Below are 22,312 nucleotides of genomic sequence, written 5' to 3' on the forward strand. Positions count from 1 at the left end.
CATTCTCGAAATAAACTATTGATCTCTGCATTCAAGTTCTCTATCCCAAAAATGTGCCAATCTGTGTAGTGTATAAGTTAACCCTCGCCCGTATTGGTGTTTTTCAATTCTACATTCTACAAGTGACATATTCCTGTATACAAGGCACTCTTATCGGAACGGGAAAAGGAACATCATTGTCTAGCCCCTAGGGTGATCATTGGGGTGTAAAAGCTGTGCTAGTCTCAGTTGAAGCTACAAAACTGCTATTCCAGTTCAAAACTCCATGTTATATAGCTATTTTGATTTATATAGCCATGCTATGCCTATATAAGTGGTTTATTTCCTGTAAGTGTTAATGCTGGTCTGACTGTACACTACTTAGATACATCAATCAATCCAGCAGTGGTCCTTTGCAGATGTGATGTTGGTGGGAGCGCTGTGTGCAGCTGCGCTACCGCTCCGGCCGCGCCGGCGGCTCTGACTCTGGTCTGCACCGTTGCAGTTTGAGCTGAAGCCGGTCGTGCTGGGTCTGATGTTTGTCATCAACGGCGGCGTGTACGCGCTGTGCGCGCCGGCCTGGGGCTGGCTGTGCGACAACCACCTCCGACCCAAGGTGGTGACCGCCGTCAGCGCCGTCATGGTCATCATCGGCTTCGGCCTAATGGGACCGCTGCCCTTCCTCGGCGTGGCACCGTGAGTTGCAGATGTGCCAAACATCCTCAGATGTACTGAGATACTCCCTAAAAGTACCTACTTACCGTACTCCCAGACAGTTCCCTAATGTACCAGACTCCCAGACATTCCCTAAATGTACCGAGAGTTCCACACACTCCCTAAATGTAGGGGAGAGTGGGGCAAAGCGGCCACCCGGGGCAAAGTGGCCATCCATCGTTTTAGCCCTCCACAGCTGGCGTCAGTTCCAAGTTATGATTTCCAATTATACTTCTCTTTGCGGTCGTTCGAATGAGCCAAACCGGGGTTTCAGGCCCATCGCCATTGTTCTGTGAAACACGGAAAAGCATTTCTTGCCAGGTTACCAATTATGTCTACAATTTTTAAATGTTATTTTATTCCATAACCGTTTGGAATTTTTATAAGCGTTTTTGTCCATGCATTGCGTGGTTATCGTAAATGCCTTCTACCAATTTTAATACTTTTTACCCCACTAATAGCTGAGCTGGAATATTTTTGTCTCGGACGGTATGCGCGGGGCAAAGCGGCCGGGGCAAAGTGGCCAGCCCCCAATTGGCCATAAGTTGTTTCCATCTGGGTAAAAACATTATTTATATTCAAATGTGTCGTCATGCATTCATCTTGGCCACTTTTCGGTTACATGAGTTACCAAATTATGCAATTAAATGTTTTTCCAAGAAAATTCTTTCTTTGTTTAGCAATAGGTGGGAAGATAACAAAGTTAACATCCATCTTCCCTTAAACCTTGTCACCATCAAATACCCTAGTCGTGCATGAGGCAACTATTCTGTTTCTCATATCGGGACTTAAGAAGTCGCCAGTGGCCGCTTTGCCTCAGGGATGGGGCAAAGTGGCCAATATGCTATAGGTTTAAAGTTTTGTCAATATCTCCCATATGTGAACGCCTTTGGAAATGAAACGCAGTTGGAATAAAAGACAATTTAATAGGGATCACATTGGTATAGAAAGAATCTTTCCAAGTTTAAAAATCAAGCGTCGGCATCGTTAGAAACGTTAGGGTGGCCGCTTTGCCCCACTCTCCCCTACCGAGACTCCCAGACACTTCCTAAATGTACAGGGACTTCCAGACACTCCCTAAATGTACCGAGACTCCCAGGTGTACTGGTTTATCAGGGCTGACGTAGGAGCGTCGCTGTAAGTTGACAGCCCCTCCATACGGCTGGGCGGGCCCGTGGCCCAACAGTCGGCGGCGGGCCCCCGCCACCATGCTGTCGTTGGCGTGCTGCAGATTGACCCGGTGGGCCCGGCTGTGGACCGGTCGCTGCCCAGTGTTGTCCCCCGGCTGTGGACCGGTCGCTGCCCAGTGTTGTCCCCCGGCTGTGGACCGGTCGCTGCCCAGTGTTGTCCCCCGGCTGTGGACCGGTCGCTGCCCGGTGTTGTCCCTCAGCGGCGGACCGGTCGCTGCCCAGTGTTGTCCCCCGGCTGCGGACCGGTCGCTGCTCAAGGTTGTCCCCCGGCTGTGGACCGGTCGCTGCCCAGTGTTGTCCCCCGGCTGTGGACCGGTCGCTGCCCAGTGTTGTCCCCCGGCTGCAGGCCGTGTCGCGGGTCTTCAGCTGCTGCCGCTGACGGGCTGTGTCTGTGTGTGTGCTCCGGCAGCTCGCTGGGCCTCATCAGTTTCGCGCTGGTGGTGCACGGCGTGGGGTTCGGCGGCGAGGTGGTGGCCGCCTTCGTGGACGCTCACCGGGAGGCAGTGTAAGTGGGGTCCGGGCGCGCGCGCACGACACCGGGGGGGGGGGGGGGGGGGCAGTGTAAGCGGGGCCGGGGCGCGCCGCCGTCACCGGAGACCAGCCACGTCAGACCGCTGGCGTCGGAACACCAGACAATCCGAAAGCCCATGAGGCATTCATTGATTGCTATGCTTACAAGTATGCATTAATCCTCGCCCGTAGACCCCCTTGCCGTTTCGCCACTGATCGAGATAAGGCTTCGCAGCAAATGCGAGCGTGTTGTACGTGACGAGAGGAAGCCGATGATACCTAATTTTAACCCTCGCATGTCCTAGAAGGTCAACCGATGACCGTGACTTACACCGTAACAGGTGCCGGTGACCGTGTCCGGTGACTGCGTCCGGTGATGTCCGTTGACTGCGTCCGGTGTTTGACGGCGGCTCGCCCGACTCTGTACGCAGCTACAACGGTTTCCCGGACAACTTGGACACGTACAGCATGGTGTCGGGCCTGTGGACCAGTATGTTCGCGTTCGGCGCGTTCGTCGGCCCCTCAGTGGCCGGCATCCTGTACGACCACTTCGGCTTCGGCTACGCCACGCTGCTGGTGGTCATCATGCACGTCGTCCTGGTGAGGCGGGGCCCGAGGAGGGGCACTGTCCCGGCGCCCGGCGTCCCCTGTCGGCGCCACTCACCCCTCGCAGTGTCATTAACTCCCCTGTCAGTGTCACCTCCCCTGTCCCGTCAGTGTCACCTCCCCTGTCAGTGACACCTCCCCCGTCCCGTCAGTGTCACTTCCCCTGTCAGTGACACCTCCCCTGTCCCTGTCAGTGACACCTCCCCTGTCCAGTCAGTGTCACCTCCCCTGTCCAGTGCCACCTCCCCTGTCCTGTCAGTGTCACCTCCCCTGTCAGTGCCACCTCCCCTGTCCCTGTCAGTGTCACCTCCCCTGTCCAGTGCCACCTCCCCTGTCCCTGTCAGTGTCACCTCCCCTGTCAGTGACACCTCCCCTGTCCCTGTCAGTGACACCTCCCCTGTCCAGTCAGTGTCACCTCCCCTGTCCAGTGCCACCTCCCCTGTCCTGTCAGTGTCACCTCCCCTGTCCAGTGTCACCTCCCCTGTCCCTGCCAGTGTCACCTCCCCTGTCCCGTCAGTACCACCTCCCCTGTCCTGTCAGTGACACCTCACCTCCCCTGTCAATGTTACCTCCCCTGTCCTGTCAGTGTCACCTCCCCTCTTCTGTCAGTGTCACCTCCCCTGTCCCGTCAGTGCCACCTCCCCTGTCCCGTCAGTGACACCTCCCCTGTCAGTGTCACCTCACCTCCCCTGTCAATGTTACCTCCCCTGTCCCTGTCAGTGCCACCTCCCCTGTCCCGTCAGTGTCACCTTCCCTGTCCAGTGTCACCTCCCCTGTCCCTGTCAGTGTCACCTCCCCTGTCCCTGTCAGTGTCACCTCCCCTGTCCCTGTCAGTGTCACCTCCCCTCTTCTGTCAGTGTCACCTCCCCTGTCCCTGTCAGTGTCACCTCCCCTGTCCCTGTCAGTGTCACCTCCCCTGTCCTGTCAGTGTCACCTCCCCTGTCCTGTCAGTGCCACCTTCCCTCCCCTGTCAGTGTCACCTCCCCTGTCCCTGTCAGTGTCACCTCCCCTGTCCCGTCAGTGCCACCTCCCCTGTCCCGTCAGTGACACCTCCCCTGTCAGTGTCACCTCACCTCCCCTGTCAATGTTACCTCCCCTGTCCCTGTCAGTGCCACCTCCCCTGTCCCGTCAGTGTCACCTTCCCTGTCCAGTGTCACCTCCCCTGTCCCTGTCAGTGTCACCTCCCCTGTCCCTGTCAGTGTCACCTCCCCTGTCCCTGTCAGTGCCACCTCCCCTGTCCCGTCAGTGTCACCTTCCCTGTCCAGTGTCACCTCCCCTGTCCCTGTCAGTGTCACCTCCCCTGTCCCTGTCAGTGTCACCTCCCCTGTCCCTGTCAGTGTCACCTCCCCTCTTCTGTCAGTGTCACCTCCCCTGTCCCTGTCAGTGTCACCTCCCCTGTCCCTGTCAGTGTCACCTCCCCTGTCCTGTCAGTGTCACCTCCCCTGTCCCTGTCAGTGCCACCTCCCCTGTCCCGTCAGTGTCACCTTCCCTGTCCTGTCAGTGCCACCTTCCCTCCCCTGTCAGTGTCACCTCCCCTGTCCCTGTCAGTGTCACCTCCCCTGTCCCTGTCAGTGTCACCTCCCCTCTTCTGTCAGTGTCACCTCCCCTGTCCCTGTCAGTGTCACCTCCCCTGTCCCTGTCAGTGTCACCTCCCCTGTCCTGTCAGTGCCACCTTCCCTCCCCTGTCAGTGTCACCTCCCCTGTCCCTGTCAGTGTCACCTCCCCTGTCCTGCCAGTGTCACCTCCCCTGTCCCGTCAGTGACACCTCCCCTGTCAGTGTCACCTCACCTCCCCTGTCAATGTTACCTCCCCTGTCCCTGTCAGTGCCACCTCCCCTGTCCCGTCAGTGTCACCTTCCCTGTCCAGTGTCACCTCCCCTGTCCCTGTCAGTGTCACCTCCCCTGTCCCTGTCAGTGTCACCTCCCCTGTCCCTGTCAGTGTCACCTCCCCTCTTCTGTCAGTGTCACCTCCCCTGTCCCTGTCAGTGTCATCTCCCCTGTCCCTGTCAGTGTCACCTCCCCTGTCCTGTCAGTGCCACCTTCCCTCCCCTGTCAGTGTCACCTCCCCTGTCCCTGTCAGTGTCACCTCCCCTGTCCCTGTCAGTGTCACCTTCCCTGTCCTGTCAGTGCCACCTCCCCTCTTCTGTCAGTGCCACCTCCCCTGTCCTGTCAGTGTCACCTCCCCTCTTCTGGCAGTGTCACCTCCCCTGTCCTGTCAGTGACACCTCACCTGTCCTGTCAGTGCCATCTGCACTGTCCCTTCAGTATCATCTCCCCGTGTCAGTGTCATACCCTCTGTCCTGTCAGTGTCACCGCCCCTGTCAGTGACACCTCCCCTGCCTGTCAGTATCATCTGTCATGTTTTGTCAGTGTCAGTGTCAGTGACACCTCCCCTGTCAGCCTGTCGTGTCAGTGTCACCTCTCAGTCACACCTCCCGTCTGCTGTCAGTCTCGCCTCCCCTCCCGAGTCAGTGTCTTCAGTCAGTCAGTCAGTGACTGCCCTTCTCCTGTCAGTGTGAGAGCCACCCTGTTCTGTTTCGGGGCGTCGGCCGTCCCGCCGCCTCTGTTTGACACGCGCCCCGACAGCCGGCTGACTGGCCGCGCGCCTGTGCCGGCAGCTGGCGGCCGTGCTGCTGTTCCTGGCCACTCGGCGCCGGCCGGCCGGCCACACTCAAACGCCCGCCGACAAGGAGAAGGGCGGCGACGCGCCGGCCGACCAGGAGAAGCTGCCGCTGCTGACGGGCAGCTTCGACAGCAGCTACGGCAGCGAGGACAACGTCAGCACCTCCGAGCTGGTCGTCTGGTGATCCCGGCCCGGCCGGCCGGCGCGGCGGGCCCGCGGCGCTGCGCGGTGACCGAGTCTAGCCCCCAGTGACCGAGCCTAGCGTCCCGGACAGAGCCTAGCCCCCTGGTGACCGAACCCGGTGACCGAGCCGGCGACCACTGCGTCGGGGCACTGGCAGTGTTCGTGCGGTCGGACCGGGCAGCCGCGGCACGAGCGGACCGGCGGCCGGCTGTAACCGCCGCCCGAACGCCCGCGCTCGTCTGCGCGTCTGTCTGCGAGCCCTCCAGGACACGCTGTTGCGGACTGTGGGCGGCATTGTGACCAGGTTTCTGAGGCGATGAAGCTTGCCAGGTGGGAGGGGGACGAGCGGAGGGGCGGGTGAGGCGACCGCCGCACTCCCCGCGGCTGGTAACTCTTCCCAGTCCTCTATCCACTGCGGGTACGCAGTCAACATATCGGGGAGCGGGACCAGCTCAATCGCCGTGCTGCCCTATACCGCACTGGAGTTGTACCGTGATGTGTTTGTGACAATACACAGGGGAGGAGAACACGGTGAGAGAGAGGGAGAGAGGGAGGGAGAGGAGAAGTCGGGGTGGGGCCACAGCAGACGGCCACTCTAGCTGTGGGTGGCTGACAGGACGAGCTCGTCCACACCCTGGCCGGCCCAGCCGGACGCCGCCGGCGTGGGGCTGGCCGGCCCACGGCAGCACCACATACACCACCTTTGTTCCGATGTGCGCACAGGGCATGATGTGCAAAACGTTCGGTATTCCGTGCCACCGTTATCAGCGCAGTCGTATTTCTCCGTCCAACAAGACCACGACAGAGCACAGCTGGTGTACCTACCACCGGCCGAGGCGCCCTAACGCCCCCAGCTCCCCGGCCGAGGCCCCCCCCAGCTCCCCGGCCGAGCCCCCCCCCCCCAACTCCTCAGACGAGCCCCCCAGCTCCCCGGCCGAGGCGCCCCCCCCCCCCAGCTCCCCAGACGCCGGTCTGCGCCGATGGTCGGCCGCTGCACACCCGCTCGCCTCTGCCAAGACCGTGTATTGGGAACAGTCCAAACGGCGCCAAACCAGGACAGATTGCAACTCAGATTGACCTAGCATATGGGTACGCCATGCAGAGAACACCGCCAGCGGGCCTAGCGCACGGCAGGGCCGACAGCGCAGCTCGGCGACCCACGCACCCACCCGGCGCAATTTGACGAGCCGGCGGACACTTAGGCGCCAACAAGCGTCCGATCACCGGCCCAGAAAACAAAAACAATCAGCCTGGCCGCCTTCCTATAGCGATTCCGAATACCAATAGCGAAATCGGCCGGCAACAATTAGCTAAAGCGCTCACAACGCGGTTGATTTAAGATCGACTGTGGACTAGGAGACGGCGAAATGTTGCTAATGCCCGCCGGCGCCGCAGCCGGCCGGTTAGTGGGCCTTTCCGTCCAGCTCGACCTCGACGTTCTCCTCCTCGTAAGTGGCCGTGTGTTTGGCCAGGATGCGCATCAGCGGGCGCAGCTTCATCCACCACTGCTGCTTCTGGATGCGGTGTCTGCCGGCGCGGCGGGCGGCGCGTCAGACCGGCACTCCGGGGTACGGCGGACCCGCACCGAGGGCCCGACAGAACACAACACCGCCACCGCGCGGGGAAAAACTAATGGCAATGTATGTACACACTGGCGAGGGAGGGAACACCATTCTTCACCTTCTCTTACTGAGCAACTTGTGGAAAATTAACTTACACAATTTTTACGTTCTATTTAGAATCATCACACCTATGCCAAAGTACAATGACCAAGGAACGGCTGATGGCCAGCTGTTACCAGGAAGGTCACTCTACATAAAGCCCCATAAATCTTTCTTCAATAACATTTGAAAGAAAATCTATCTCGTCCAGTCTGTCCAGTCAAAATCTATCCCAGTCTGTATGGTATCATTCCCCCTGTACTCACTCCCAGTCTGTATGGTATCATTTCCCCTGTACTCACTCCCAGTCTGTATGGTATCATTTCCCCTGTACTCACTCCCAGTCTGTATGGTATCTCCCTGTACTCACTCCCAGTCTGTATGGTATCATTTCCCCTGTACCTTCTCACTCCCAGTCTGTATGGTATCTCCCATGTACTCACTCCCAGTCTGTATGGTATCTCCCTGTACTCACTCCCAGTCTGTATGGTATCATTTCCCCTGTACTCACTCCCAGTCTGTATGGTATAATTTCCCCTGTACTCACTCCCAGTCTGTATGGTATCTCCCTGTACTCACTCCCAGTCTGTATGGTATCTCCCTGTACTCACTCCCATTCTGTATGGTATCATCTCCCATGTACTCACTCCCAGTCTGTATGGTATCATCTCCCCTGTACCTACTCACTCCCAGTCTGTATGGTATCTCCCTGTACTCACTCCCAATCTGTATGGTATCTCCCTGTACTCACTCCCAGTCTGCATGGTATCTCCCTGTACTCACTCCCAGTCTGTATGGTATCATTTCCCCTGTACTCACTCCCAGTCTGTATGGTATCATTTCCCCGGTACTCACTCCCAGTCTGTATGGTATCATCTCCCCTGTACTCATTCCCAGTCTGTATGGTATCATCTCCCCTGTACTCATTCCCAGTCTGTATGGTATCTCCCTGTACTCACTCCCAGTCTGTATGGTATCATTTCCCCTGTACTCACTCCCAGTCTGTATGATATCTCCCTGTACTCACTCCCAGTCTCTATGGTATCATTTCCCCTGTACTCACTCCCAGTCTGTATGGTATCTCCCTGTACTCACTCCCAGTCTGTATGGTATCATTTCCCCTGTACTCACTCCCAGTCTGTATGGTATCTCCCTGTACTCACTCCCAGTCTGTATGGTATCTCCCCAGTACTCACTCCCAGTCTGTATAATATCATTTCCCCTGTACTCACTCCCAGTCTGTATGGTATCTCCCCTGTACTCACTCCCAGTCTGTATGGTATCTCTCCAGTACTCACTCCCAGTCTGTATGGCATCATCTCCCCTGTACTCACTCCCAGTCTGTATGGTATCTCCCCTGTACTCACTCCCAGTCTGTATGGTATCTCTCCAGTACTCACTCCCAGTCTGTATGGCATCATCTCCCCTGTACTCACTCCCAGTCTGTATGGTACCATTTCCCCCGTACTCACTCCCAGTCTGTATGGTATCTCCCTGTACTCACTCCCAGTCGGTCTCGGGCTTGAGCGAGTGGACCGGCGTAAACTCGTAGCGCCGGGAGCGCAGGCCCAGCATGCACACCGTCTCCGGCTGGTTGGTGAACACGGAGCCGTCCTCGCGCGTGTTCTCCGTCATCTGGCGCACCAGCCAGTCGGTGCACTTGGCCGCCATCTTGGTGGCCATGTTGCGGTCGAACGGGCTGGGTGAGCCGCCCTGCTGCATGTGGCCTGGCCGCGGGGCAGCGCCGGTCAGCGGGTCAGCGGCCACCCACACACCCCTGGCTGACTGTGAGGGCGGCCACTGCGCCGGTCAGCGGGTCAGCGGCCACCCACACACCCCTGGCTGACTGTGAGGGCGGCCACTGCGCGGTCAGCGGCCACCCACACACCCCTGGCTGGCTGTGAGGGCGGCCACTGCGCCGGTCAGCGGCGGGTCAGCGGCCACCCACACACCCCTGGCTGGCTGTGAGGGCGGCCACTGCGCCGGTCAGCGGGTCAGCGGCCACCCACACACCCCTGGCTGACTTTGAGGGCGTACACTGCGCGGGGCACTCCGCACAAACGCACCGGGTCGCTCAGTCACCGTGAACATAACATCCGAAATACACTGTAAAACAGACACACATTGAAAATGCCCAAAAAAGCACGGCACGAACATAAAGAAAATACGTTTAATGTTGAGCTATTGTACTGTGCCTTAGCAGGGTATCCCGAAAGCTTGTTGACAGGCACCAACCACGTTTTTGCGTCGATATTCCTGCAGTAGCTTGAAAGTCAGCGTCGAACTTTCATATGGGCACTAGTAACAACCAGTCTGGCAGAGTAACGTTGTTTTCAAATGCATCCGGCCGCGTGTGAGCCACCTTGGTCCGTGTCCATAAGTCAGACGCGACAATGGAGGTCGCAAGTTCGGGTCAGTTCAGCTCCACTCTCCGCTTCCAGAGTGTGGAAAGGAGGTCCTAACTGAACAAAGCTGGGGGAGGAATTGGTGCAAAATGATGAACAGCCAAATAATTGCATATGACATTCTTATAGACGAAAAAATGAGGCACAACAAAACCGTTTTGGACGACTTGCGTACACCAGCAGGATAGTGTGTCGGAACACAACTAAAAATACAGTAAAAACTTTACATTCGAAGTAAAACACCCGACAAACGACATTATGACCAGGCTTGAGCAGCTTACAAAGCAGAATTTCTTCTGAAGGTAACTGAAGCCTGAAGGTAACGCTCAGTAACCCGGCGAGTGTTTCACTGTAGGTAGTGATAAACACTCAAGAGCTGACAAAATTGCGCAAGTACAGTCTCAGAAACAGACGGCCGATACATTCTGCTACGAGGCGATACGAACAGATTTACCCCAGGCGCCTGCCGTTTGTCTAGAAATGGCGTCGTTTTGGAAAGGAAAATGGTGCTCGGGATGTCAGCGCCTGTTTTCGTGAAGGCGTTGGCGCTAAGCATACTAATGAATGGTGCCAAGGCAAGCTGTCTGCTTCATAGAAGAAACAGATGTCGGCAGGGAGCTCATGCAACATAAATGAGACGCAGAACCTAAGGCAAGTTTTCCAGCAAGAGCTCGTCAGCAAGGAAGCCTTCGTCAGTCTTCCGCAGCTGATGGAGAGACTAAAATCGCCGGGGCACAAATTTTGGGGGCTACAACGTTTGGTCTCCGATCATTACGCACGTTTGGTCTCCGACATGCTGAATTGGTTGTCAAACATGTAGTGATGTGCAGCATATACTCGTACATGCCTACTATATACCTATTTATATATGCATACACATATGGACATATATTTTTGCGGACCCTTATATGCTTTATTGACCTGAGAAATGTGTCAACGAATTTTCAGGACACGGACACCCTGTACGAGGTCCGAGCCGGGGTTCGACCCATGACGTTCGTTCCGTGGAGCGGCTCAGTATAAGGATGCAGAGGCGCCTCCCTTCCCCAAGGGCGGCGCCGGCAAGACAAGAGGCAGGAGCAGCTGGCGGTCTGAGAAACGTGCACACAGTTGTGCGAGAGATTAACGTTCAGCTACGTGGGAACTTGACCTCAAATTCTCAGCCCATGAAACAAAACAATACAATCTGAAGGTGGGAGCTCGGCATACCGAGGAGCCTTGAATCGTTTAGGGGCATATGAAGTCTGTCCCGACCTAAGGTGCCCAGAGGCAGGGCTGCAGAGTCGGAATCGGAATCGGTCGGAGTCGACAGCGCTGTCCGGAGTCGGAGTCGCCAAAATCTGACAGGCTCTGACTCCGGAATCACTGCATGGTCCAAAGGCATGCCCCACACCTGCTTGCTTTACATCACGTCCGTTGACCTTTCCACATCATATTTTGTCGAAGCTAAGGCCATACTCTTGTTTTGGACGAGCGTTTTCAGCAACAAAAGCAGAAGATCGCGGCTGCGACAGAAGCTGCTTTTAGTTCTGCATGCTAATTAAAAGGCATATTTGCAACGCAGGCCTTGCAGTGCGCAAAGGATGGTCCCAGGCAAGAAAAAAGATCTCCTATGTAAGCTTTACTATCATGTTGTGCGCTTTAGAGCACCGTCCGGAGCGGAGTGGGAGTAGGAGTGGGAGTGGGAGTGGGAGTGGGAGTAGGAGTGGGAGTGGGAGTGGGAGTGGGAGTGGGAGTGGGAGTGGGAATCGCCCAAAATCCGCCGACTCCGCAGCCCTGCCCAGAGGACACTGGCAGAAAAATAAGTCCAAGACCTGATAGGCAGCTTGGCGTGGTTCTTTCCGCCATCCCCCACACCTCCAGCAAACCAGCGCACTGGCCCCGCCCCCCCCCCGCCGGCCGGCCGGCCACTCACCGAGGACGTTCATGCGGCAGGAGAAGGTGTTCTTGCCCTCCTCGGTGAACACCTGGTGCAGAAACTCGGTGGTGTAGTTGGGGTTGGCGTACTCGTTCCTGGCGGCGGCAGGACGCACCGTTAGGCGGGACGGTCGGCGAGGCCGCCCGCTCCCCACACCCCACAGCTGAGTGGACGGCACACGGCACTGGGCAGTGGGCACGGCGTCACACGGACCTGAGCACGAGGCCGCGCTTGATGCCACCCTCGTCCATCTTCTGGATCAGGTGGTAGATGTCCTCGCGGATGTCGGCGATGCTGAACGGCTCCTCGAAGATGTAGGCGTTGTCGGCGCCACCGGCCAGCGCTGCCAGTCAAATGTCAGAGGTCAGAGGCCAAAGCCCAGAGCACAGATGGCACGAAGGTCAGCTGTCGGAGTTCACAGAGATCACAGGTCACAGAGACCAGAGGTCACCCCGTTTCACAGGCACGCTGCTGCCGGCTACTAGTGCTATGAAACTTAGCGGTGTTTCCATGGGAACCGAAAGCGCAATAGCACTAGCGGCGTCTAGCAGCGTATCATGAAAAGGGGCCCTGAGATCCCAGGCGTCAGAGGCAGAGAACACAGAGGTCGGAAATGGTGTGCGGCCAAACGTCAGAGGTACTGAGGTCATATAGGGTCAGAGTTGAGCGCCGCGGACTGCCACAGAGCCGAGCGCCAACGACGCTATGGCACAGTGCAGCACAAGGCATATGCTTCGTGCCGAAAGCCAATAGCCGATTAAACTACATCTTCTCCCTTTAATTTGAATAAGTGAAAACAACTCAATTTGTAAAAGACGGCTTTGAACTTAAAAGAGACGATCATTTTGAGAAACAAAACAATTAGGCTTATTTTACTCTCAACGTCAGGACGTTTTTTTCTAATTATTGTGATTGCGGGGAACTCGTTGGAGATGGATAGCTGACATTTCGAATATACCTAAACCAGTATAACGCCTTTTGGGGCGACTAACGGAGCGAGCGGGAGGGTGAGCATTGCACGTGCGAAATTTCGAGGGGTATGTATGTACCTCCAACTGACTGGTGCACGGCACCCTACTAACCGGTCTCTAGCGATGTGCCAAATTTGAGCACAATCGGCCCAGCCGTTCTCGAGATCTAGAAGCGGCACCCTGCACGTGTGTACCTGCAAAATGGGTCCCAACTGACTTGTGTACGGCACCCTACTAGCTGCTCCCTAGCCGTGTACCAAATTTGAGCGCAATCAGTCCAGCCGTTCTCGAGATCTGGAATCGACTCCTGCACGTGCGCACGTGCAGCAGCATCCCAACTCTGGCACATGTATATGCATTGCCTAGTGGGTGCCTACCTACATGCCAACTTTCAGTGCAATCGGCCCAGTAGTTACCGAGATATTGCAACTATTACAAAACTGACACCTCTTCGTTTTGCACGTGGCACTAAGGGGTCACCCACATGCATCAGGGATAGTCCAATACTTAGTTAAAGGAATGAAGCTACCCTACATAAAGTATCACGTGTAAATCGGTCAAGTGGTTGCTGAGATATAAGCCTCGCAAAAGCGTCCGCACGGCCGGCCGCTCATACTCAGAAATTTCCGTTAATCTAAGGAAAGACTCCGCTCGCTTCGCTCGCTCCGTAAAAAATAGAGTAAATGATACCTTTTTCTGTGCTTTAAGTGGGATCGATTGCCCTAGGTACCCGTTTTTCAGGTCAGGTTAGGCAAGTGACGTCCTATGACGTTATACGTGAAACGTCTCGTGTCAGTGAATACGTTCATTTTTTTACAAGAGGGTCTAGTTTAATTAAGAGCAAAGCGGCGAAAGGAGTAGTCCTTCCATTCGAAAAAGACGAAAAAGAGACGCATGACGAAAGTCAATGCGTCGGGCGAGGGTAAGGCTATCGGATCCCTCTGCTCTACATATTCGTATGCGTTCTTTATGTTCTGTGTGTTCGCGTCTGTTCTGTATGTTCTGTGTATGCTTTGTATTTTCCTGTGTCCGAATTGCCTGCTCTGTGTCGATGTTCTGTTCTGTGTTTGTTCTATCTGGTCTGTGTTTTTCTTCGGCGTTTTTTGTTTGTGTGCTCTGCTGTGTTCTGAACTCCACACCCAGAACACCAGAAGGACAAAAGTGTAAAAGTTAGAGCTAAACTTTGTGCTCTCCGCTCCAAGCATGTTTCGTCTTAGGTTTTGAGTTTCGTTTCGCGTTCTGTGCCCTGCCATGGCCCTGCTCTGCCTTCTGCTCCGTTCTCAAATCACCCACCGCCCGGCCCCTCACACCCACTGCCCGGCCTCCGCACCCACCGCCCGGCCCGCACACCCATCGCCCGGCCCCCCACCCATCGCCCGGCCCGGACACCCACTGCGCGGCCCGCACAACCACCCGCCCCGCCCCTCACCCACCCGCCATGGTGGCCAGGTAGCCGCAGTAGCCGCCCATTGTCTCGATGATGAAGACGCGCTGTTTGGTGCCCTGTGCCGACTGCCGGATTCGGTCACAGATCTGCCGGGGCCGCCAGATTGCGTCAGGACAGACTCACGCACCGACACACACACTCCATCAAACAGCAGACCGCTGGCAGCGGCCGGCAGCTGCAGCAGCATCTGACCGCTGGCAGCGACCGGCAGCTGCAGCAGCATCTGACCGGAGCTAGCTCCACACAGCCCTGCTACCCACATCAGCGGTCTGTCAGCATCGGCACGTCGGGACGCCGGCCGACTCCACCACCGTTCTCCATGGACTGGCGCCATAGCTCTGTAAACACGCGCCCCAGTCACACACGACCCGCAGCCCAGTGGCACTTGCCGATCCCGCTGCCTCAGAGGGCCGGGGCCGCTGCCTCAGAGCGCCGGTGCCGCTGCCTCAGAGGGTCGGTCCCGCTGACTCCGAGGGCCGGTGCCCCTGGGCCGGTCCCGCTAGCCCAGAGGGCCGGTGCCGCTGCCTCAGAGGGCCGGTGCCCCTGCCTCAGAGGGCCGGTGCCGCTGGCCCAGAGCGCCGGTGCCCCTGCCTCAGAGGGCCGGTGCCGTCACTGCCGCTGCCTTAGAGGGCCGGTGCCGCTGCCTCAGAAGGCCGGTGCCGCCGCTCCGATCGGGAAGGGTGGAGCGCAGGGGGAGGGGAGGGGGAGGGGGAGGGAAGGGGAGGGGAGGGGTGCTGTCAAACGAGAGCCACACCAGTTCCAACGGAAACCTCACGTACTAACAGCGGTAATCGGAGAAGATACCGCCGCTCAAATATTTAAACGATGACTATTGGTCTGGCCGGTGACACTGGCCAGCGCCGGCGCTGCCGATAGGGGCCCGATGGCCATTGTCCGCCTGCTGGAGGGCTCCGATCAGCCTGCAGTGTACTTTGTCAAGGTCAGAGAGTCTGTGTAACTGTAGAGGCCAGAACACGGCGGCAGCGCGGCGGGAGCCCGCCCGCCTGACCCGAGTACTTTCCACAGCGCCGTCAACACAGTCGTGGAGCTGTACGGAGGCGATACCGACGAGACGACTTTCAGAATTGAAAGGTCGTTTGAAGGCCCAGAGAATATGTTGAATTAAGCCTAATTTTGTTGGACTCAATAACACTGATGACGCCAAAGGCCACACCAAAGTATAAAGAAAACTTCAACATTTAGGCATGTTACAATTTTCAGTCGAAATACGCATACCTATCAATCATGCAGTGATATACGAGCGCTATATGAGTGTGTTATGAAGGAGCAATGAGCAAGCAAGGAGCCTAATTACAGAATAAGGGATATGAGCTGTGGAGGTGTGCGCTGCAGACTATGTCATATTCACTGCGTGAGATGCCTCTATGGTTGGGCGTCGCCGTGGAGGTGCCGATGATGGTTGAGAGGACCGCGCTGCCGCTGGGTGCCGCTCCGGTGCACTGCAGCGGGCGGTGACTGACCTCGGTGATCTCGTTGACGGCCGTGTCGCAGCCCAGCGAGAATCCGGTGCCGGGCACGTTGTTGCTGATGGTGGCCGGGATGCAGGCCATGGGCACACACAGCTCCGGGTGCTGCTGGCGGGCGTCACAGAGCTGCAGCAGCGTCAGGTACGCCTCGAACCCGCCAATCACCAGCAGCGCCTGACAACACACACACACACACCTACTTGTAAGCGCTCACTCGTCAGGACCATGACACCCCACCGACTTGACAGGACCGGGTGATTTACGGAGGGTAGTTGCTTTTTAAGATCGAAACATTTATTTACAGCACATATACAAGAATCAAAAACATTTTGAATCAATATTTCTCTCGTACAATGATATCGATATTCTGCGTGTAAGCACCGACCCGTCAGGACCGACCGCCCGCTGGGTGGTTGACAGTCCGTCAGGCAGGTGCGGTGACCCTAATTAGGATCGGAATGTGAAGGGACAGACGGTGGCTCGGTCGGAAGGCAAATGAGGTAAGGTTTAACCCTATTCCTGGCGGGCTCCGCCGGGACAAGAAACTGGCGGGGGGCCGATTCGGCCCCCCCCCCTGAGATCTCGAAAACGAAGCAAGATAGCGACAAGCGGTAAACGGCATCGGATACGCACGGCCAAGATCTACAATTTTTACAAAGGTCATTTTCAGGTCAGGTCAAAGATGACGTCACAGGGGTCGAAAAAGTCAAAATGGCGGCGCTAGATATGGAGAGAGTTTTTCTCGAATAACTTTCGAATTAGTCAAGATAGGAACAAACTAAGGGCATCATCGTGATCCTCTCGTCCTTCCGCATCGAATGATATATATGTTGACCTCGAAAGGTCAAGGTCAAAGGCTGACCTCAGGTCACGTGACCTCGAGGTCATCATGTATATCATTCGATGCGTCTTGACGAGCTGAACACAATGAGACCATCCACGCGTCTGTATCTTGTTCCTGTACGGAGTTATTGGCCAAAAACCTTTGGTGACCTTTGATGACGTCACATGACCTCACAGCTGCCCAACAGCAAAACAGACCTCAAGGTAGTGAAGGTTGATCGTATATGAAGTCATGTATGGTATATGGGGCCATTCCGACCCGTTTTAGTGGTAAAAACAGGGAGTTGATTTTTCCCCCATTGACTTATAATGGGGAGGTCGCGAAATTGACCTGACCTTAGGTCACCGATATCAAAATTCCGAGATATACAAATTGCACATACTGGTACCCTAACTAAACCCTGAAGAGAAGAAATTGATCGGTCAAAAACTCTAGCTCTGGCGTGATTGCAAACTTTTCTGAGGTAGGGTCACCAAACCGCCTCTGGTGACCTGACCTGAGGTCAGATCAACTCAAAATTTTCAGACATGTTGCGTAGAAGCCTTTTAGGAAAAGTCAGAAAATTTGAGCTTCCTAGCTCAACGCGTTTGGGAGAAATAACCAAAAAACCTCAGGGGGGCTCCTGAGGCCCCCCCCCCGCCAGGAATAGGGTTAAAGAGGGAGGAAAACGGGCTGGCCCCATGCACGTGTAAGTTCTCCCGGCGTACCGCTCGCAGGGACAAGGAGGGAGGAGGGGAGGGGGGTCAGCGGCCCGTAAAGTTGTGAATATATATGCAGAGCGGGTAAGCCCATCAAATTACGCGTAACATCCCTACGCCATACAACATAATTCGGCCACATAACTTGATTTATACTATCCTGATATATAATAATTGAATGAGGACATTTACTCCACAAGAAATCGTTCGGGTCGGAGCTTTCGAATTGTATTACAAAAGCTTCGTCAGCGTATCGTAATCGGGTTCGGGGGTATCGGTCGCATCATTTAGGGCGATTCGTCTTTGGCAGACAAGGACATGTCACAGAATACAGATAGTAAAATAGATAAATAGCACGTGACATTCTATGATAAAACATTTAACCCTCGCCCTGGCAGGGCATTTTTCATAACACGGCCTGGCAGGGGGGGGGGGGTCGATGCGACCCCCCCCCCTCGCGATTGGCCCCTATGGCACCTAGAAACACCAAATTTGGTAGGTAGGTGGGCACCCCGGAGTTCTCGCCCCTGTGCAAATTTGGTTGCTCTAGGTCAATATTTAGGGGGGGTTTTGGGGGGTATAAATGTAAAAATTTCGCTAAAAACAGGTCAAAAGTTTTTCGCTTATAACTTTTGATCTAATTAAGATAGAGCAAAAAGAAAAGCACCAGTGAACTCAGCACGTCAAGGCGCGTCGAATGATATACTTTTTAGCTTTCTTACGTGTACTTAAAGTTTTTCTTAATTTTTAAGTAAACTTTAATTAATCAATTAAGTTCAAGTTAACCAAATTGCATCATATTGCATATCATTCGATTCGGCTGATCACCAGGAACACAATGACACTATTTTTTAAGCTCTAGCGTCATTATGTGCCAAGTTATTGGCAAAAACGTCATTTGACCTCAGTTGACCTCATTTGACCTGACCCATGGATAAGTACACCAAACAAAGAAGCACCAAGTGACCTGCTGTTAAGTACTGTGGTTTCAAAGCACAAAAGTGATAGAACGAAGCGGATATCTCCAGTATTTTCCTAATTTAGTATTTTCCCATAGGCTTAACATTACGACGTAATGACCTCTAACTGACCTCAGGTCAGTGACCTCAAAAAACCCGAACTATATGTTATACAACTCGGTGAACTTAGCACACCCTGAAAGTTTGAAGGAAATCAGTTCAAAACTGTGAGCAGGACAGGTGCGAAAAGAAAATTGAAATTTGACCATGACCTTGTACCGGTTTTTCTGACCTGGTGACCTGACCCAAGGTCACCCGGACCTGAAATTTTCAAGTCACATGTAAAAAGGTTGCCCCATAGGCTGTGCCAAATTTGGCGGCGCTGCGCGCCGCCGTTTTTACGCTATCTTTGAAAAACCTTAGGGGGGGGGGGGGTCGCATCGACCCCCCCTGCCAGGGCGAGGGTTAACATTAGTGGTGTCAATCGGTTACCGAAAAAATCGGTTACCGAAAAGATATGCTGACCGATTCGGTAATCGGTCGGTCAGGCCCCCCAAAAATCGGACACTTTCGGTCACCCTGTCAGTGAAACCATTTTCAAAAAGAGAAAGTATTCCATTTTTGCCTAGTTAAAATGAAAGTTATTGGGATGTTAATGATAAAGTTGCAAAATTTCCCCCAAATACTACAAGGGATGCCATGTTTTGGCAACTTCAGTAGCCATCCCACTCAGCAGGCAGCAGCCACCAATTGTCCAACCACAACCACAAGCAGGCTGATTTTGACTCAGTTGGCCCCACAAATACACACCATTGTGAAACTCAATTCCAGTCTTTAACTGTAAGTAACTTCTACCACAAAATGTATTTTGCAGTGGCTAAGAATTGACTGAACTTGGACTGAAATGCCATTTCCCATTAGTTTCCATCAGAATTTACCAAATAATTCAATTTTGGGGTAGAGTAATAGCAAATAGAATTTCGGTCAAATTTCGGTCAAATTTTGGCTTGGGATGTTATCGGTCGGTATTCGGTCGGAAATTTTTCCCAAATTTCGGTTTCGGTCGGTATCGGTCAGACATTTTTTGGAAAATGACACCACTAGTTAACATATATGAAAAAGAAGGAAATATCTCATAAGCGATATACATTCTAATTATACCCAAATCTGTTAAATAACAAAGGTTATATAAAGTGATTACGGAGCGAGCGAAGCGAGCGGAGTCAATAACGGAAATTTCTGAGTATGAGCGGCCGGCCGGCCGGCCGTGGTCACGATTCTGCGACGCTTATATCTCAACAACCACTTGACCGATTTACATGCGGTAATTTTTGTAGGGTAGCTTCATTCCTTCTACCAAGTATTGGACGATTCTCGATGCATGTGGGTGACCCCTTATGCACGTGCCACGTGCAAAACGAAGAGGTGTCACTTTTGTAATAGCTGCAATATCTCGGTAACTACTGGGCCGATTGCGCTGCAAGTTGGCATGTAGGTAGGCACCCACTAGGCAATGCATATCCATGTGCCAGAGTTGGGGTGCTGCTGCACGTGCGCACGTGCAGGGGTCGTTTCCAGATCTCGAGAACGGCTGGACCGATTGCGCTGAAATTTGATACACGGTTAGGGACCAGTTAGTAGGGTGCCGTGCACAAGTCAGTTGGGACCCATTTTGCACGTGCGCACGTGCAGGGTGCCGCTTCCAGATCTCGAGAACGGCTGGGCCGATTGTGCTCAAATTTGGCACATCGCTAGAGACCGGTTAGTAGGGTGCCGTGCACAAGTCAGCTGGAGGTACCCCCTCGAAATTTCGCACGTGCAAGGCCCACCCTCTCGCTCGCTCCGTTAGTCGCCCCAAAAGGCGTTATACTGGTAAATAGTAATAAAGACCTACCTATATATAGCAAGTGATATAAACATGTATGCAACATCAATAGGTAATAGGCTAACAAAGGTACCAGGTATATAAAATACACTATAAACGACCAAGGTAAAGAGTAAAAATGATAGCAATGATCAAAAACACTCCATCAATAGGCTAGAACATTCACAACAAATAACATTAATAAAAGGAGGATATAAAGTTCACGAGAAAAGTAGCCATATGCAACAACCAATGGGGGGGGGGGGGAGGCGTGAAATATATAAAAAAGACAAGTCAAAATCGTACAAGCTTTTAGCGGCAGGCAGTAGGCACTGCGGATAATGGGTAGCCAGCGATCCTGTAGCATAGCACCTGAATTCCTGTTCAAATTGGCATCATTTGAATACAATTCGAATCATTGAATACAATTCGAAAGCTCCGACCCGAACGATTTCTTGTGGAGTAAAGTCCTCATTCAATTTTAGCAAACTCCACATCATGCCCTTTAGTGTATCCTGATATATTTTACCTCGGTTTATATAGCTATGCCGTCATATGTTGGCCCGAAATCTGCGGTTCTCATGATGTATGAAAAGTTCCTGCCCGCTTATGAGTGCATTGGTGGGATTGCATATGATATAAATGATGCCAATAATAGTGTTAATACGATGTCACATCCCACAAAGGTCTCATTGGACCGAAGGGGTCCATTCCATCACAGCAAATACGAACCCAACCTACTCGTACAATATGTAGGCTTTCCACTCATAAAGCATGAGCCACTTTACAGCGACTTCTGGCCATGCTGTGTTGTACACACACAGCAGAGCTGAACAATCGATTTTGAATATGTAAGGGCATATTTGTGTTATATTGTTCACTGGCAGATCCAGGGGGGGGGGGGCGGGGGGCAGGGGCTAAGGCCCCCCATTCGTAACTCACCAGGGCGGCAATATAAATTAGCCCCCCCCCCCTTCACCGGAATTGGTCATTAACCTTCACCCCAGTGCCACGATGGGACCACCGCCGGAATTGGCGCGACATTGTTGGATTTGCCGACCTTTCCCAAATTAGTTAAAATGTATCACATAGTTCAGAAATGTCCATGGACCACGAATCTGCAAATATTTTTCGTCCATGGTGTACAGCGTCCACGCCACATCAGCCCAAACACAAAGTTCCTTGACAAGCATCGTAGACCCCTTTTCGCACGGAGAAAAGTAGCAGCTAATTTAGGCAAAAAAAAAAAAATATTAGACGGCTTCATCATTTTCGGGGTCTAGCCTGATAGTTAAGACCATGGGTTTCACGATGAAAAGAAAAACTTGTAACGGAATATATAAATACGCTTCACATGTTAAGTTTCCTTAGACGTTTTTCAAATTGTGAGTTAATTTTGTTGTTATAGATATTCTGGAATGCCGATATAAAAAGTCCCGCTAGGTCCCGCTCTTCTTTTATCTTTATGGTGTTTACTAATTAATTACCTTTCAGAAATAGTTCAGCTGCCTCAGCCTGCCACAGCGAAAATGAGGGCCATTTTTTATTTTAGGTCACCGGCGCTGCCCGTGCGCGGTTACCGCGAGACGGCCGGAAGCTGTGAGTAACAGAACCTCAGGAGTTATACAAGGTTGACAAGTGCCAACTAAAGTTTTGTCCGTGCCGCCCCCTCCCCATAGGTATTTTTTCGCGATAGCTCCGAACACACTAGAGATATAGAGCTGAAACTTCATACCCAATCTTTGATTCAAGCCGGATTCTTTGACACCATCGCATTTTTGGGTAAGGTCAGGTCACTGACCTATGACGTCATAAGTGAACCTCTGCACGGTCTTCAGATGTCGCAACTTCGCAACGCCCTCACTGCCAGAGGAGCTATCACAGGGAAATGAAACTTGCAAGATCTATTATCCATTACGAGTCTCATAGCTTGTATATCTCGGATTTTTCCCAAAGGTCATATGAGGTCAGGTCCTTTTCGTGACCTCACCATTAAAAGTCAATGGGGAAAAATAAAAACTGCTATTCTGGCGCCGGGAACGATCTCCAACTATCTCAAGCACACAGAATCGTGATTTGATGCAATCCTTGCAAGGTTAGATGCGTCACTTTTGCAATGTTGACCTTGCGTGACGTCTTTATGACGTCATCAAGGTCATATTAGTTTTTCGTCAATAACTCCCGATCAAATTGAGCTAGCGAGTCGGGAAAGCCACCAGCTAGCGACTCAGGAAGACCTGCAAAATCGAATAAT

The 22,312-nt window shown here is 53.6% G+C and overlaps 2 protein-coding genes across 2 annotated transcripts in view; one reads left to right on the forward strand and one right to left on the reverse strand.

Moving 5' to 3' along the window:
* The window catches only part of LOC122375730 (MFS-type transporter SLC18B1-like), a 42,984-nt gene extending 36,651 nt beyond the window's left edge, over positions 1-6,333 (forward strand). The window contains exons 9-12 of the mRNA XM_043355229.1: positions 485-675; positions 2,293-2,388; positions 2,825-2,993; positions 5,617-6,333. Coding sequence (XP_043211164.1) covers positions 485-675; positions 2,293-2,388; positions 2,825-2,993; positions 5,617-5,805 — 645 coding nt within the window. The 3' untranslated portion in view covers positions 5,806-6,333. The remainder of the gene's footprint in view (positions 1-484; positions 676-2,292; positions 2,389-2,824; positions 2,994-5,616) is intronic.
* A 476-nt stretch (positions 6,334-6,809) lies between these two features.
* On the reverse strand, positions 6,810-15,867 carry LOC122375732 (ATP-dependent 6-phosphofructokinase-like; the record flags this gene model as incomplete). The annotated part of the gene is made up of 6 exons (XM_043355230.1): positions 6,810-7,331; positions 8,970-9,192; positions 11,786-11,883; positions 12,002-12,131; positions 14,193-14,292; positions 15,688-15,867. Coding segments are annotated over 6 exons (855 nt in total), but the record flags the coding sequence as incomplete, so codon positions are not given.
* Positions 15,868-22,312: the final 6,445 nt, after the last annotated feature.

Source organism: Amphibalanus amphitrite, unplaced genomic scaffold, assembly GCF_019059575.1.
Source record: "Amphibalanus amphitrite isolate SeventyFive unplaced genomic scaffold, NRLGWU_Aamphi_draft 001906F_arrow, whole genome shotgun sequence".
Taxonomy (NCBI): Eukaryota; Metazoa; Arthropoda; class Thecostraca; order Balanomorpha; family Balanidae; genus Amphibalanus; species Amphibalanus amphitrite.